This window comes from Pipistrellus kuhlii, unplaced genomic scaffold, assembly GCF_014108245.1.
Source record: "Pipistrellus kuhlii isolate mPipKuh1 unplaced genomic scaffold, mPipKuh1.p scaffold_m20_p_42, whole genome shotgun sequence".
In the NCBI taxonomy this organism is placed as follows: Eukaryota; Metazoa; Chordata; class Mammalia; order Chiroptera; family Vespertilionidae; genus Pipistrellus; species Pipistrellus kuhlii.
In genome coordinates this window covers 429,086-444,279 of record NW_023425543.1, presented here as the reverse complement: position 1 = coordinate 444,279, position 15,194 = coordinate 429,086, and the positions used below count along the sequence as shown (strand labels likewise).

General features: G+C 56.8%; 1 protein-coding gene across 3 annotated transcripts in view; it reads right to left on the bottom strand.

Moving 5' to 3' along the window:
• Nucleotides 1–2,430: 2,430 nt before the first annotated feature.
• The window catches only part of IGF1R (insulin like growth factor 1 receptor), a 95,883-nt gene continuing 83,119 nt past the window's right edge, over nucleotides 2,431–15,194 (bottom strand). Inside the window, exons 14-22 of one of the 3 annotated variants that reach the window (XM_045571999.1) lie at nucleotides 13,570–13,669; nucleotides 13,280–13,344; nucleotides 12,317–12,546; nucleotides 11,794–11,904; nucleotides 10,949–11,095; nucleotides 10,550–10,709; nucleotides 10,079–10,208; nucleotides 9,463–9,597; nucleotides 2,431–7,488 (exon numbers count right to left, since the gene is read on the bottom strand). In XM_045571999.1, coding sequence (XP_045427955.1) covers nucleotides 6,930–7,488; nucleotides 9,463–9,597; nucleotides 10,079–10,208; nucleotides 10,550–10,709; nucleotides 10,949–11,095; nucleotides 11,794–11,904; nucleotides 12,317–12,546; nucleotides 13,280–13,344; nucleotides 13,570–13,669 — 1,637 coding nt within the window. In that variant the 3' untranslated portion in view covers nucleotides 2,431–6,929. Of the gene's footprint in view, nucleotides 7,489–9,462; nucleotides 9,598–10,078; nucleotides 10,209–10,549; nucleotides 10,710–10,948; nucleotides 11,096–11,793; nucleotides 11,905–12,316; nucleotides 12,547–13,279; nucleotides 13,345–13,569; nucleotides 13,673–15,194 lie in introns of all 3 variants that reach the window. The other 2 variants (XM_045572000.1, XM_045572001.1) reach the window with 2 other exon arrangements.

Below are 15,194 nucleotides of genomic sequence, written 5' to 3'. Positions count from 1 at the left end.
TTTTTTCCCTAGAGGACAAACTCTGGCAAACCTCACGCGTCAACCTCACTGGCTTAGAAAGCACACGGGTGTTTTTGCCAAACATCTATCCCACCTGTGGATGCGTCTAAGCAACACCCGAATGCCAAGTTGCAAACAGAAAAATACTGTTATCTGGACCTTTCTCCCATGTTGTGCAAAACACCCCATTCCCAATGGTGGGGCTTTCGTGGCATCGTGTAGACGTGGCCCATGACCCACTGGGCGCAAGAGGAAATGGAGTCAGACTTTTAAAAAACTGTATGTGTATGTGTGTGTGTGTTTTTATTCAAAAGAACTTTGTTTTGTCTTGGGGGGAAAAAATGTATCTTCGGTGTTGTGCCTTAAAAAATAAGAGAGCCTCTGGTTATATAACAAAGTGTCCATCATAACAGGAGGCATGGAAGCAAACAGTCCGCCCGCACCAGAATCACCGTCTTCCGTGTTGTCTGCGTGAGTGCGGCGAGCACTGTGACGCCAGGAGCTGTGCTGTCAGCAGCTCCATCGCGAGGCATCCCGCAACCATGGCAACAGCCGCACCAGATGCCCAGTGCCGGGGCCGGGCACCGCTGGGCGGCAGCATCTTGGCCAGTGAGGTTCCTTCAGTCTCTTAAAGTAGCTACACTCCAAAGATCAATGACCAGCAAACGATGATTCCCCTTCCCAACCAGAAGGTTCAGGAAGACCAAGATACTGAAGGTACAAAACTACTGAAATTGCCACCATTCCTCCACTATATAAACTAGGACATGAACCGTGTGTGTGTGTGTGTGTGTGTGTAGGGGTGTAAAAGAATTATGCAGGGCTTGGGGGCAGGGGGAAATGCATTTTTGGCATCTCGTCAAGCTAGCTAGTAAACAGGTGTCCTATTAAAAAAAAAAAACAACACAAAATAAATGGATTACGAGCATACATTTGCAAAAAAAACCCAAGTGTCCTTAAATTATTTCGGCGGTTACGGACTACAGACTTGTTGTATAAAATTATTCTATGTCCTTACAAAAATGCAATGAAACGTTGAATTAGTTCCTGTAAACCAGATCTTCGTCGACTGACTACCCGTATCTACTGGACATGAGAGCCCTACTGAAAATGCTAATGTGTGAGTAATCAAAACGATGCTGACCGGAAAAATGAGGACACACACAAACGTGGCCATACGAATGAGTAATTAAAAAAAAACAACAACAAAAAAATATAGATGAGTCATCAAAAAACAACAACAAAAAGTATAGATGAGTAATCAAAAAAGTATAGATGAGTAATCAAAAAACCATCAAAAAAAGTATAGATGAGTAATCAAAAACAAAATTATAGATGAGTAATCAAAAAAACCAACAAGAAATATAGATGAGTAATCAAAAAAAATTATAGATGAGTAATCAAAAAAAACAAAAAAATATAGATGAGTAATCAAAAAAAACAACACAAAAATATAGATGAGTAATCAATATTCTTGCTTAAACAAAAAGAAAACAAAACCCTATAAAGTCATGCCCCAGAACCGACCACTGACGGGCGTGATGGAGTCAGTGTCCTCAGACAAGTCCTAGTCCCCAACCACCGTGTGGCGCTGGGGTGGCTGTTGAAGACGAATGCCCACGGATGACTCCGAGTCTGGACGTGGTCCGACGTGGTCATTCCAAGAAACCATCCATTTCCTCGCGCGGCCCGCACTTCCTCCAGGCCCTGGGCCCTTGTGCTCAGCGATGCTTCTCTCCGATCCTTCTCTCCGAGTCCCGCCAGGACCTCCCGCCGGCTCTCCCCGCCATCTTTGAGTGTCCACCCGCTTTTTCTCCGAGGGACCAGCTCTGCCATCTGAGCCGGGGGTGGGGGGCCAGGCGTGACCACGCCCCCCCCTGGCCTGTCCTCTGTGTCTTCAGCATCTCCGGCGGCAACAGAGAGGTTCGGTCCAAAGGTCCAAAAAAAAAAAACGACAACCTTTCTCGTTCTCATTCTTCAGAAGAGGGGGTGTCTGGTCGGGGGTCTCCCAGCGGGAGACGGAGCCACAGACAGCCGATGCGCACAGAGGCAATATGGACCCGGGGAACAGGCCCCAGGCCTTAGGTGCGCCCCTGGGACTGGGCCCAGGCGGGGCGCGGAGGGCTCCTGCCCACCGGGGGGCGGGGTGGGGGGGAGCCCTCTGACTTGGGAAGGACCTTCCTTCCATCCTCTGGCCACTCGGGGACAGCGAGCTGGACCGTGCATTCTCGCCTTCTCGCCCCTTGAACCCCCGAGACCTCGCCACGGAGTGCGGCCCGCGTGCGCTGCCGAGAAAGGCGTCGGTGGGACCAACAGGCCCAGGATTTGGCACCTGGGCTCGGCCGGGGGATGCGTGGCGCCGGCCAACACACAGCCACCAGTTCACGCCAAGCATCTCGCCGCTGGGCGGTTCCACCATCGCCACTCTTTTCCTCCTTTTTCCCCCCACGATCTTGGACACCTTATTTACGCCGCGAGTTAACGGGCTGGAAGGGGAGGCTGGTGTTGGCCGTGATCCCCCTTCTCTCTTCTTCCTCCTCCTCCTCCGAGGAAGCTCATCTCAACGGTGTCCAACGTCACGACACCCCCCGAAGGAGACCTGGGCAGCCGGCCGGGGTCTTGACCTTGACCTTGACCTTGCAGGCGTCTCCAGAACATCGCGGCCTGGGCCTTGGCGAGCGCTCAGCTCGGCTCCGTGACGCATCTGAGCGCTTTGAGCAGCAGGAGAGCTGCTGTCGGGGGTGGAGGTCGCAGTCCGGCTCGAGTGGATTATTCGGAGCGTAAGAAACAGGATAAAAAAAAAAAAATAAAACAACAAAATCAAGGGGGAGACGGGGCCCCAGCCTGGCGGCGGGCCCCGGGCGCTCGGTCCAGTAGGATGACCGCACCCTCCCAGCAAGCGTTTATCTAACGGACGCGCGCTACTGCCCCTACGCCTACGCTTTAGTGTTTGCTTTCTACTCAGAGGAAAACCACCGACGTCAAACAGTAACAGAACCACACCGACGGAAAACTCAAAAAAAACAAAAACAAAAAAACTCGGAAAACGATGGAACGAAAAGAGAAAAACCCTTGGGACTGGCTGGGCGGACCGGGCGGGCGCCCCAGTCGCGTGGAAACCGGAAGGTTATGTGCAAAAGTGGGGGGAGGCCACCGCCCAGGGGTCCCCCGGCAGCGTGTGTGGGCGAGGGGAACCCCCCATCAGATAGCGTCTGTCGGTGAGCCTCGAGGGTCCCAAGGGCATGGGGAAGAGGGGAGGGGTGTCCCTGCAGGGACAGGAGAGCTGTCCCCGCTGATCCCCCTGTGGGCTGCGTCACCCACGTCACATCACCAGGGCCTGAGAGCAGCTGCTGGAACCGGGTCGCGCCGTCCGCCACCCCCCGTCATGAGCAGTGGAGGGACCGGGGGACAGAGAGGCAAGGCCTGGTGGGAGGTGCGACACCCCCACACCCCAGAAAGGAGGCTTGGCGCCTAGCACCACCCCCCCCTCCAGCCCGAAGGCTTGGTACATCTTTTGTCTTCCCCTGGAAAGGGGAGGAGAAAAGGAGGGAGGGGGAAATTCAGAGAACATTCTGGAGACGGGGGACGTGGGGGGGAACTCTTCTCCACAGAACATTCTGGAAGGGATTGGCTGGGAGGTAGGGACCTCCTATTCTCGACAGGAGGCCGGGCGGAGGGGGCTCTTAAAAGAGTGCCTGGCACAGGAACCCCGTCCGCCTGGGGCAGCCAGAGTGGCGCCCCATGGAGCCCACCCACCCCTGAGCCTGGCAGGGATGGGCGCTAACGGAGACGGCCGCTCCCGGCCGCCTCCTGCCCTCTAGATCCCGAAACCGCCGCCCGAAGGGGCTCGCCGTTCTGTCTGCACAGAGCAGCTGGGTTCAAGGACAACCGGCTGGGGCAGCCGACGGGCCTTCCTTCCCACTGAGCGTGGGGTGAGGAGGGGACGTGTCCTCACCTCCCTGCCGAGTGGGGGACACTGGGCCAAGATGGAGGGGAAATCCTGACACCTCACAACCTCGTAGGGAACCGAGTCAGAAGAAGAAGAAGAAGAAAGCAAGGCCAAGAGGAGACAGCCGAGGAAGAGGCAAGCCGTCAGAGAGGAGCGGAGAGGCGGAGAGAGCGAAGCTGAGGCCCCCGGATGCAGCCCGGCCCGGCCTGGCCCCGGGTCACGGTCACGGGCGGGCGCGGCCTGTGTGTGGATGAGGTACCGGTCACCCATGGCGTATTGTCAGGCGCTGAGACACGTGAGATGTATTCTTTGTTGTTATATACACATAAAAAAAAGAAGTGTGAGGTAGATACATGTTTGGGGAAAAAAAAAAAAAAAAAAAAAAAACACCCCCCAAAAATCAAAAACTCAAAAAACTGTCCCTTCTTCTTTCACACATAAACCCTCGTGTCGGGATGGCGGTCCATCAGGGGGCTGCGCTTCTCGAACCACGACGGAAACCGGAATCGGAAAATCAACGGAAACTCCTGCACGCACCTTCTCCACGAACCTCTCTCTCTGACTCAGTTTCTAAAGGGATCAACTGGGGGGAAATGGGGCTCAAGACAATTCTGGGGCTGAAACGACTCCTCCTCCTCCTCCTCCTCCTCCTCCTCCTCCTCCTCCTCGTTTCATCTCCAATGGCGACTAGCAGTCGCCCTGTCTGAGCTCCCGCTCTCACTCGGCATCTAAACTTTGTTTCCATCCCAGCAGCAACTGTGTGTGGTCGTCGAGCCATCGCGCTGGTGAGAAAGCGCTCAAAACAAAAAACAAAACAAAACCGAAATAAAAGACCCCGAGGCTCAGGGATACCTGTGCCAGCGCCCTGGTCCCCTGGAGCCAGCACGGGGGGGGGGGGGGGGGTGTCCCTGGGGATTTCCTGGTTCTCAGGACAGGTAGGTCGGTCTGGAAGGTGGCGGCGGCGGCAGGAACACCGCCGACCACACTCCACTGCACCCTTAAGATTTAGCAGCTGTTTTTCGAAGGACGGAAGGATTAAATATCCACTAAAAAAAAAAAAAAAAAAAAAAAAAAATCACAAAAAAACCCCACAATGTAATTCAAATGACTAGCATCTGCAGTTCAAACTGCTGTTGTACCCAAGAATTAAAAAAAGAAAGAAAGTGTGTCACATCCAAAAGGAAGACGGCCAGGGAAAGGAGGGAGGCTCCTTCCTCCCCACGGCCACGAGGAACACTGAACAGGCGTGGGAAGTACTTGACCTTGGATTCTGACCTGAGGTTGTCTACGGCTTTGCACAGGGTCAGAGGCTGCAATGCCGGGCGCGAGGGCGGGCGAGGGGAACCCCTTTCCAGCCGCCTCCCTCGCCGGCCTGGTGCCCACAGAGCTTACAGGTTGTAACAGATCTGGCAGGGGGCCAAGGGGAGCAGAGCGCGGGGGGAGTAGAGAATTATAAAAAAAGGCATCAGAGGCAGCTCGCGGCAAAGGCCGATCTACGAGAGTCCGTTCCTAGAGAGAGAGAGAGAGAGAGAGAGAAGCAGCGCATCTAGTCCAAAGCGTCAGCTCTGCAAAGAACGCAGAGAAGGGAGAGAGGGAAACCTGAAAGTTTTCATAGAATAGATCCACAAAGATAACCAAAAAAATAAAAAATAAAAAACAAAAATAGCAGCCGTCTTTGTTTTCTGTACAAGGACGTGTATCGATGAGTTATCTGAACCGTAAAAAAAGTTATCCAAGTGACGTGGAGCCGATGGGGATGCCGATGGGTCGGGTCTGACCCGGAACCGAAAGACCCACGGTAGTTCTAGAAACGGAACATGGCACAGGCTCGGGCAGCTGGCCTCACGGCCTGCTTTCCCGTGACCGGGGGTGTCTGCATCCCTCCCCCCGCCCACAAAAACCTGCGTGAGCCCCTGGGCTCTGTCCCTGGAAACCCCTTCTCCAATGTGTCCTCGGGGGCCAGACGGACTCTGGGGGGACGGCAGAGTAGCACGTGAGCCACCTTTGCTCCCTCAGAGGGCCTGTGGGCCGCAGAGGCTGAGCCCCTGGCTTCTCCCATCTCTGACAGCACGTGGCCCCCGTCGGCCCAGTCCCCCCAGAGAATAACCCCTCCGATCGCAAACTGGCCTGCGTGGACGATGGGATGGAGGTCACCGCCCGCGTGGCTGCCACAGATCGGGGTGAGCGGGGACCGCACACGCCCGCGCGTCTGGCCACCAGGAAACGAGAGGGGGGAGTGGTGTGTGGGTGCGAGGGACCGAGCCCTGGGTTTTGGCAGAATTTGGCAGCGTGACCATGGCAACAGCCTGGGATGGGCGATGGTCCTTTGTAAATGGCCCTAGTGTGTCCCTAAACAGGTGAAAGAGGATAGGTTTGGTTTTTGTGTTTTTTTTTTAAAAAACAAAACAAAACACAAAATGCCATTGCAGCCTGACCCACGGGGACAGGCAGGTATGCATGAGCGAGAGGGGGCACCAGAGGGGCGGCCAGCCCTGGCCTCCATCGGGCGAGAAGGGCGTCCTGGCTGGGCTGTGGCAAATGTTCTTTCCGTTATGAAGCAGAGAGAGAGAGAGAGAGAGAGAGAGAGAGAGAGAGAGAGAGAGAGAGAGAGAGAGGGAGAGGGAGAGATCAGAGAGAGAGAGGCAGAGAAGGAATGAGGAGACTCGATTCTCTAGTGTTCTGTTGCTTTTTCAGTGTCATTAAGGTTCTAAAAGGCCCGTGTCAGTTAAGGGTTTGGGCAGGGCAATCAGCTGCTTGCATATTGGAAAAAAAAAAAAAAAAGGGGGGGGGGGTCATCCCGCACGTGTGTGTGTGTGTGTGTGTGTGTGTGTGTGTGTGACCGGCAGAGAGGCCTGTGGGCAGCAGCCCCACGAGGTGCAGGCGGCCGTGGCCAGATGGTTGGGGCCGAGCACACACGCGTGTGCACACACACACGCACACACACGGGGGGGGGCCCTGCTCCGCGGGACGGGGTCCCACCTCAGCAGGTGGAGGACTGGGGGAGAGGCACGGGCCTCTCGTTCTTGCGCCCCCCGTTCATCTGGGCGTAGGCCTGCCTGTCGTCGAGGCTGGAGCGGTGGTAGATGAGCACGCGCTGGCCCAGGCCGTCGGGGACGGGCTGGATGTCGCGGTGCGGGCAGTAACGCTGGCGCTCGCGGGGCGGCTCGTACTGCCGGTGGTGCGGGCAGTAGCGCTCCCGGCACTCGTGGTGGCGGGGGCAGTAGCGCTCGCGCCCGTCGTGGTGGTGGGGGCAGTAGCGCTCGCGCCCGTCGTGGTGGTGGTGGTGGTGGTGGTGCTGGCAGTGGCGCTCGGGCAGCGGCAGGGAGGCGCAGGAGGCCGAGGGGTCGAGGGGCACGCACTCCAGCATGGAGGGGTCCAGGTCGAGCTCCTCGGTGTCGGGCGGCTTGTTCTCGTCGCTGTAGTAGAAGGACACCTCTATGAAGCCGGGCTCCAGCTCGTCCTTGATGCTGCCGATGATGTCCAGGAAGGAGGGCCGCATCTTGGGGTTGAAGTGCCAGCACACCTGCATCAGCTCGAACCTGCGGGGGAGACGGGGGGCGGGGGGGGGGTAAGACGGAGAGATGGGCGTCACCGGCCGGGCGGCGCCTGGCCCAGCAGCCTCGGGCCCGGCGCTCGCTCTGCCCACCGCCGCGGGCACAACGGGGCACACCGGTCCCTGTTCTGTAACCCTCTCTGAGTCTCTGGAGTTCCCTCCTTTTATTATTATTATTATTATTATTATTATTTTAAATATATTTTTATTGATTTTTTACAGAGAGGAAGGGATAGGGATAGAGAGCTATTGTAGAAACGTCGATGAGAGAGAAACATCGACCAGCTGCCTCTTGCACACCCCCCACCAAGGATGTGCCCGCAACCAAGGTACATGCCCTTGACCGGAATCGAACCATCAACCTATGAACCAGGAGGTCACCGTTCCATTCCGGCCAAGGGCACATGCCTGGGTTGCAGGCTCGATCCCCAGTAGGGGGCGTGCAGGAGGCAGCCCATCTATGGTTCTCTCTCATCACTGATGTTTCTCTCTCTCCCTTCCTCTCTGAAATCAATAAAAAATATATATATGTATATTTTTTAAAAAGGCCAACTGGAGCTCCTCATACCTAAGAAGATTTAAGCACCCCGAAATGGCTTCCCGCCATCTGTCGGGGTGACCCCTTGACCAACAGACCACCTTGTGGCCCCGGGGAGAGAAGTGGTGGGACATGACCCCGGCCTGCAAAGAGAGCTCCCAGGCCCGCCAGGCCAGCTGCCTCGAAGGGGAGGTCAGACAGGAGAGGCCGGGACCCCGAGGCGGGCGGGAGCTAGGCTTGCCGCCTGCTCCGCCGCCTGTTTTAATAAATCAAGTTTGGTGGCAACAGGAACAGGCTCGTTTGTTTACAGTGTCTACGGCTGCTCTTGAGCTCCTGCTGGGAGCCGAGTGGCTGGAAGAGACACCGTCTGGCCTGTGAGCCCGAAACGTGGGCCGCGGTGGCCAGCTGATGAGCCCTGGATACCGCGCTGACCAGGTTCGAGCCCGCGATCAAGGTACATGCCCTTGACCGGAATCGAACCTGGGACCCTTCCGTCGGCTGGCGGACACTCTATCCACTGAGCAACAGTGGCCAGACAATCCCAGGGTCCCAGCCCTTCCAGTGCCGCCCCTAAAAGGAAGTCTGTTGCGCTGTGGGATTCCAGACCTGTTCACACCCTCTTTGCAAGAAAACACTGCAGCGGATCCTAGGAGGATTTACGAGCTGATAGAACGCGTCTGTTAGAAAAAGGACATTTTTGCCAAAACCGGTTTGGCTCAGTGGATAGAGCATCGGCTTGGGGACTGAAAGGTCCCAGATTCGATTCCAGTCAAGGGCATGTACCTTGGTTGCAGGCACATCCCCAGTAGGGGGTGTGCAAGAGGCAGCTGATCGATGATTCTCTCTCATCGATGTTTCTAACTCTCTCTCTCTCTTCCTCTCTGTGTAAAATCAACTTCACTGAATTCCCCAGCGGGGGTGGGGGCAGGGACAAGACTAAATGAAGCTGCTGTCCCGAGATAAGCTGCCTCGTTCAGACACAGGGGCCAAGGGGGCCGGGGGACCACAGCCCTGCCCGCTGCGGCCTGCACCTCGCATGCCTCCGTTTCCCCACCCTACTGCGTGCCTAAGGTGACGATCACAGCCAAGGTGCACAGCAGTGCAGCCCTGGCTGGTGTGGCTCAGTGGACAGAGCGTCGGCCTGTGGAACCGAAGCCTCCCGGTTTTGATTCCCCAGTTGGGGGCATGCAGGAGGCAGCCGATCTACGATTCTCTCTCCTCATTGCAGTTTCTCTCCCTCCCTCTTCCTTCCTCTCTGAAATCAATCCATTTTAAAAAGAGGCATCCGGGTAACGTTTCACAGAGATGTCGGTCTGAGATGCCATGATGGGGGTGAGGGGAAGGCGCAGGCCCTCCCAAAGGCCGGGCCTCGTCCCCACCCAGCGCCCCCAGCGCGCGCCGCGGGGCCCGGGGGCCACGTACAGCATGTCGGGGCAGTTGTCGGGCTTGTCCAGCAGGCCGCCCTCCATGACGAAGTGCAGGACTTGCTCGTTGGACAGGCCCTGGTAGGGCTGCTCGGCCAGCGTGGCGATCTCCCAGAGCACAACACCGAAGGACCTGCGGGGAGGAGAGGGGCAGGCGTGAGGCCTCGAGGGGGCGCACAGACCACGAGCCCGCCCCTTCCCAAAGCTCTTCGACCCTCGTCCCTGCCCCCTGCCCTAGGGACTGCCCGCTGGGCGGCCAGGGAGCCCGGCTCCGAGCTACGGGGTCCTCATTTGTGTCGCCACGTCTCCATCGCCTGCCCATCAGTGCGGCCCTGGATGCTGAAGGGCAGGGAGATTCAGGGGAACCTTAAACTTGAACCATACCCCACCCCCCACCCCCAGGCGAGCGAGTTGGGGCAGGGCAGTCTCCGTGGCCTCACACGTGGCCTGGGACCATCAAGCCGCCCGACAGGCTCCCAGTTGGGGAACCTCAATCCCGGGCGCTCTCTGCTGAGCCAAAGGCGGGGAGTGTGGGTCGGGATGGGGGGATGTGTGGAGGCCGGGGGGGAGGTCAGGGGGGGAGAGGGGTTATCTCCGGGGTCAGTCCCGCCTACCAGACATCAGAGTGGGTGGTGAACACGCCGTCCTTGAGGGACTCGGGGGACATCCAGCGCACAGGCAGCAGGCCCTTCCCGCCCTTCCGGTAGTAGTCGGTCTCGTAGATGTCGCGGGTCATGCCGAAATCTGCGGGGCGGGGCGGGGAGGAGGCAGGAGGAGAGCGACACTCAGGGGACCAGCAGCACAGACAGGACATTCCCACTGCCAGGCGGCCCCGCCTCTTAAAGGGGCCACATGGCGGTGTCTGCCATCCACCGTCATCGGCAGAACCCGGGAGTGGCTGCGATTGGCTGTCACCGGAGATGACGACATTACTCCCGAGAGCAAGCCTCTGCGCCCACAAGATGCACGGGAAAACCTCCCCATGGGGGGAGGAGGGAGGGAGGGAGGGAGGGAGCACCCCGACACGCCCCCTAAACCACATGCAAGTCGAGCCCCTGCTCAGGTCTCGGCAGCCAAGGACTCGCCTCCGATCTTGACGGTCAGATCCTCAGCCACCATGCAGTTGCGGGCAGCGAGGTCCCTGTGGACGAACTTGTTGGCGTTGAGGTACGCCATGCCGTCCGCGATCTCCCCGGCCATCTGGATCATCTTGCTGAGGGTCGGCGGTGAGAGGACGGGGAGGGGCTGTGGGAGACACACACACACAAAAAAAACAACACCACACGTGAGCATCCAGGCGTGTTTCGAGGCGTGCACACCCTCCGCCCCCTCCCCCCACCCTCTCTGCTCCGTCTGAGCCACACAGCGGTCTATCCCGCTCGGGAGCCAGGCCTGGTTCAGAAGGAACCTGTGCGCCTGGCCGGTGTGGCTCAGTGGGTGGAGCAATCGACCCAGCAGTAACGACTCCCCGCCAGGGCACGTACCCGGGGTGGTGGGCTTGGGCTCGGGCTCGGTCTCGATCTCGACCTCCGGTTGGGGGCGCGCAGGAGGCAGCCAATCAAGGAGGCAGTGAGTGGACGGTGTTTCTCTCTGGTCGGGATGGTGTGTGTTGGCTCTCCTTCTCTCTCTCCCTAAAAAAAAAAAAAAAAAAAAAAAAAATCAATTAAAAATATTTTACGGAAAGGATTTGAAGCTCAAAACAGACGGACAGTTTTTTGTTTGTTTGTTTTTTACTAGACGGAGCTAAAAGCGTGCAAGGTTCTCACTGCAAAGCACAGGACAGAACCTGGCCGCCGGGCACAGGGCGTGACAAGTTCAGCTGCCTGGGGTCAAGGGCACAGGCTGCTGTCGGGGCAGGGAGGGGGCCTATGTGTGGGAGGGGGGTGGGGGGGATGGGTGCATGCAGTTGGGGGCAGGACAGGCTTCAGGGAGGGCTCAGGACTGACATGGTCTCTGGGAATGGCCCCAGCAAGGATCTATGACCGAGCAGTCAGATTCAAAAACATTGAAAGGAGTGAACATATCAGATGGGACGTCAATCAAAACCCCAAAACCCAACCCTAGCCGGTGTTGCTCAGTGGTTAGAGCGTCAGACCGCGGACGAAAGGGTCCTGGGTTCGATTCCCGTCAAGGGCACACACCTGGGTTGCAGGCTCCCAGCCCTGGTTGGGAGCACGGGGGAGGCAACCAACCGATGTTTTTCTCTGTCTCTCCTCCCCTCCCCCTCACTCTCTCTAAAAATCAATGGGAAAAACATCCTTGGGTGAGGTTAAACAACAACCAAAAAAAACATATAAATTAAAAACAATCAATCAAAACCAGAACCCACCTCGATTTCCGGGCGCAGAGACCGGAGGTAACTCTTGAGGTCACCCCGGGGCATAAGCTCCATGATGACCAGGGTGGGCTGGCCCTGGGACACCACACCCAGCAAACGCACCTGGGAGCGGGGGGGAGAGAGAGACAGAGAGGAGGACTCAGAGGAGCAGGGCACCCTTGGCATCGGTGCTCTTCCTCCACCCCCCGGACGCACGGGCCACGTGTCAGGGGTGGGGAACCTTGTTCCTGCCAAAAGGGCCATCTAGACATGGACAGCGTCAGTCACAGCCACAGCCTGTCACACCCAGAGTCTCCTGCGTGCACAGGCGTCTGGGGGCAGCAGTGAGGCGATGAGGGGCTGGGTAGGGGGGCGCAAGTCGCCAAACCCACCGGTGTGGCCTCTTTCCCGTGGCTTCCCCCGTGGCATCTCCCACGTGGCCTCCCCTCCCGTGGCCTCCTCTCCCGTGGCCTCCCCTCCCGTGGCTTCTCCTCCCGTGGCCTCTGCCCCCATGCCGGGATCCGCCTTCTCTCACCACATGGTGACAGTTGAACTCCTTCATCACCGAGGCCTCGTTGAGGAACTCGATCCGCTCCCGCATGGTGGCCGCCTCATTGACCGTCTTGATGGCCACCCTGGTTTCCGGCTCGTCCTTGACCACGCCTTTGGCCACGCCCTCGTACACCATGCCGAAGGAGCCCTGGCCCAGCTCCCGGTTCATGGTGATCTTATCCCGGGCCACCTCCCACTCGTCGGGCACGTACACTGAGGGAGCAGAAAAGGGGAGCCGATGGGGGCGCCGCCGAGGGCACCTAGGCAGGACGTGTTTTTTTGGAGTGAGAAGGCGGCACCATGCCACCTCCAAAAGCCAGCCGAGGAGGATGTAGGAGGGGCAGCGCCGTGGCTTGTCCCCACATGTGGATTCCAGGAGGCAAACGTGCCCTCCGATTCTGGTCTTTCAAATCCTCAAGGGGTCCCAGAAAATTTGAGGATACTAACAGCATATAGAAAGAACTACATGTGAGGGATAGAGGCGGGGTGTGTGTGTGTGTGTGTGTGTGTGATCGGACGGTCAATGAGAAAAAAAAAAACACACACCAAAAAAATCAAAGAGGACATCGGTCATACTTGCCACAATAAAGAAACATTTTAAAAATAATCAAAAGACCCAGAAAGTAGTCCACTTGGAGACATGCTGCGAAGTCTATAAAGTTCACCACCGTGGATTTCAAAGACAAAAAAGCAAGAAAGAATGCAAAGACTGCATTCCACTTAACGCTAACCACTGAGCCGCACCAGCCCGGGCAGTGCGGGATTTTTGAGATACGCAGGGAACTGCTAAGAACTCTGACTTAAAAGAAAAAAGAAAAAAAAAAAGAGTATTACCAGACAGAGTACCTGCAAATAATGCAGACTTCTCCTCCCCGTAAACGAGCCATCCCCCCCCAACCCCAAAGTGACCTGACCCGGCGTCCCCACGCAGGGAAGCTGAGCTTACCGTCGGCCGCGCTGAAATACTCGGGGTTCACAGACGCGTACAGCACTCCGTTCCCCATGCGATTGCTGCGTCGGCCGAAAAAGGGGGGCGCGTTAGGCAAAAACAATAAACAACCAACCAACCAGCCGAACGAACAGAACGTCCTCTGTTCCCGAGAAGCACCTCGGATTGGAAAATCAGGCTTTCCGAGCCCCAAACTATTTCCTCAAAAAGCTGACCTTAATTTACACGCCGGAGCCCCAGACCGCCCCCCACGCCCCCGAGCGTCTCCCCGTCGCCCAGCTACTCACCGCTTCCGGTGGATGACGTACAGCGTGACGGCCAGCCCGAAGACGATCAGCACGATGGCGATGGGCAGGGCGATGACCAGGTGGGCGTGATTGTCCAAGGCTGTTGCGGAAATGCAAGGGGTAAGGGTCAAAGGTCGTAAAGTACTCAGGCTACTCCATTCATTCATTCATTCATTTTAAAAATATATATATTTTATTGATTATATTTTTTTCAGAGAGGAAGGGAGAGGGATGAGAGAGAAACATCCACCAGCTGCCTCCTAAGCACCCCATACTGGGGATGTGCCTGCAACCAAAGTACGCGCCCTTGACCGGAATCAAACCTGGGGACCATTCAGTCCGCGGGCCGATGCTCTATCCTAGGGGTGTCGAACTCAATCAGAGAAGGGGCCAAAATCTAAAATCCAGGCTAAATCGCGGGCCGAATGGTTTACTGAACAGTCATAAACTGTCATTGTGATGGAAACGCAGCGGAGTGCAGTGATGACAGCGCGGTGCGGGCCACATTGCAAGGCCTGGCGGGACGGATTTGGCCCGCGGGCCTTGTGTTTGACACATGTGCTCTATCCACTGAGCAAAACCAGTCAGGGCCAATCATTTTTTTTTTTTTTTGGTTAATTCTCCTCCGAGGATATCTTTCCTTTGATTTTTAGAGAGAGTGGAAGAGAGAGGGAGAGATGGAGAGAAACATCCATGAAGAGAGAGAGTCATGGAGCAGCTGCCTCCCGCACGCCCCCTACTGGGGATGGAGCCCACAGCCCCGGGCCTGTGCCCTGACTGGGAATGGAACCATGACCTCCTGGGTCATAGGTCAATGCTCCACCACTGAGCCATGCCTGCCGGGGGCCCATTTTTCTTTTTAAAGTACAGTGTCCTCTGCCGTCCTAGTTCAAATGATGGGCTCATGCAATACGGCCTTTATCTGCAGCTGAATGGATGTAAAGAGAAATGCACTCTTGGGCTGAAATAAAATGCAGAGTCTTTCGGAGCCAGTGCTCGCTTGCGCCGTACTGGCCTTTTCATCTGTCTTAACTCAGTGCCACAGACAATTAAAAAAACACACACACACACACAGCCCGGCCGGCGTGGCTCCGTGGCTGAGCATCAACCTAGGAACCAGGAGGCCACGGTCCAGGGCACATGCCTGGGTTGGGGGCTCCGTCCCCAGTGTGGGGCGTGCAGGAGGCCGCCAATCCAGGATTCTCTCTCCTCATGGGTGTTTCTTTCTCTCTCCCTCCCTCTCCTTTCCTCTCTGAAATCAGTAAAAAAGATAAAACACACACACGCACACACTTAAGACAGACACACACAATATAGCTGCATGGCACCCCTTGCCCAAGTACCCTGTTTCCCCGAAAATAAGACAGTGTCTTATATTATTTTTTTTTCTCCCGAAATTGCACTATGTCTTATTTTCAGGGGATGTCTTATCTTTCCATGCGCTAAGTCTTATTTTCGGGAGGATGTCTTACCGTATTTTCGGGGAAACGCGGTAGCTCTGAATCCTCTCCAGACACCACAGTCCAGTGAGGCGTCTGAGAGCCCTGAGCTCCTTGCAGCCCTGGCTCCTCCCTGCCCCCCGGCTCCTCCCAGGACAGAACTCCGAGGATCCAGGACAGAACACC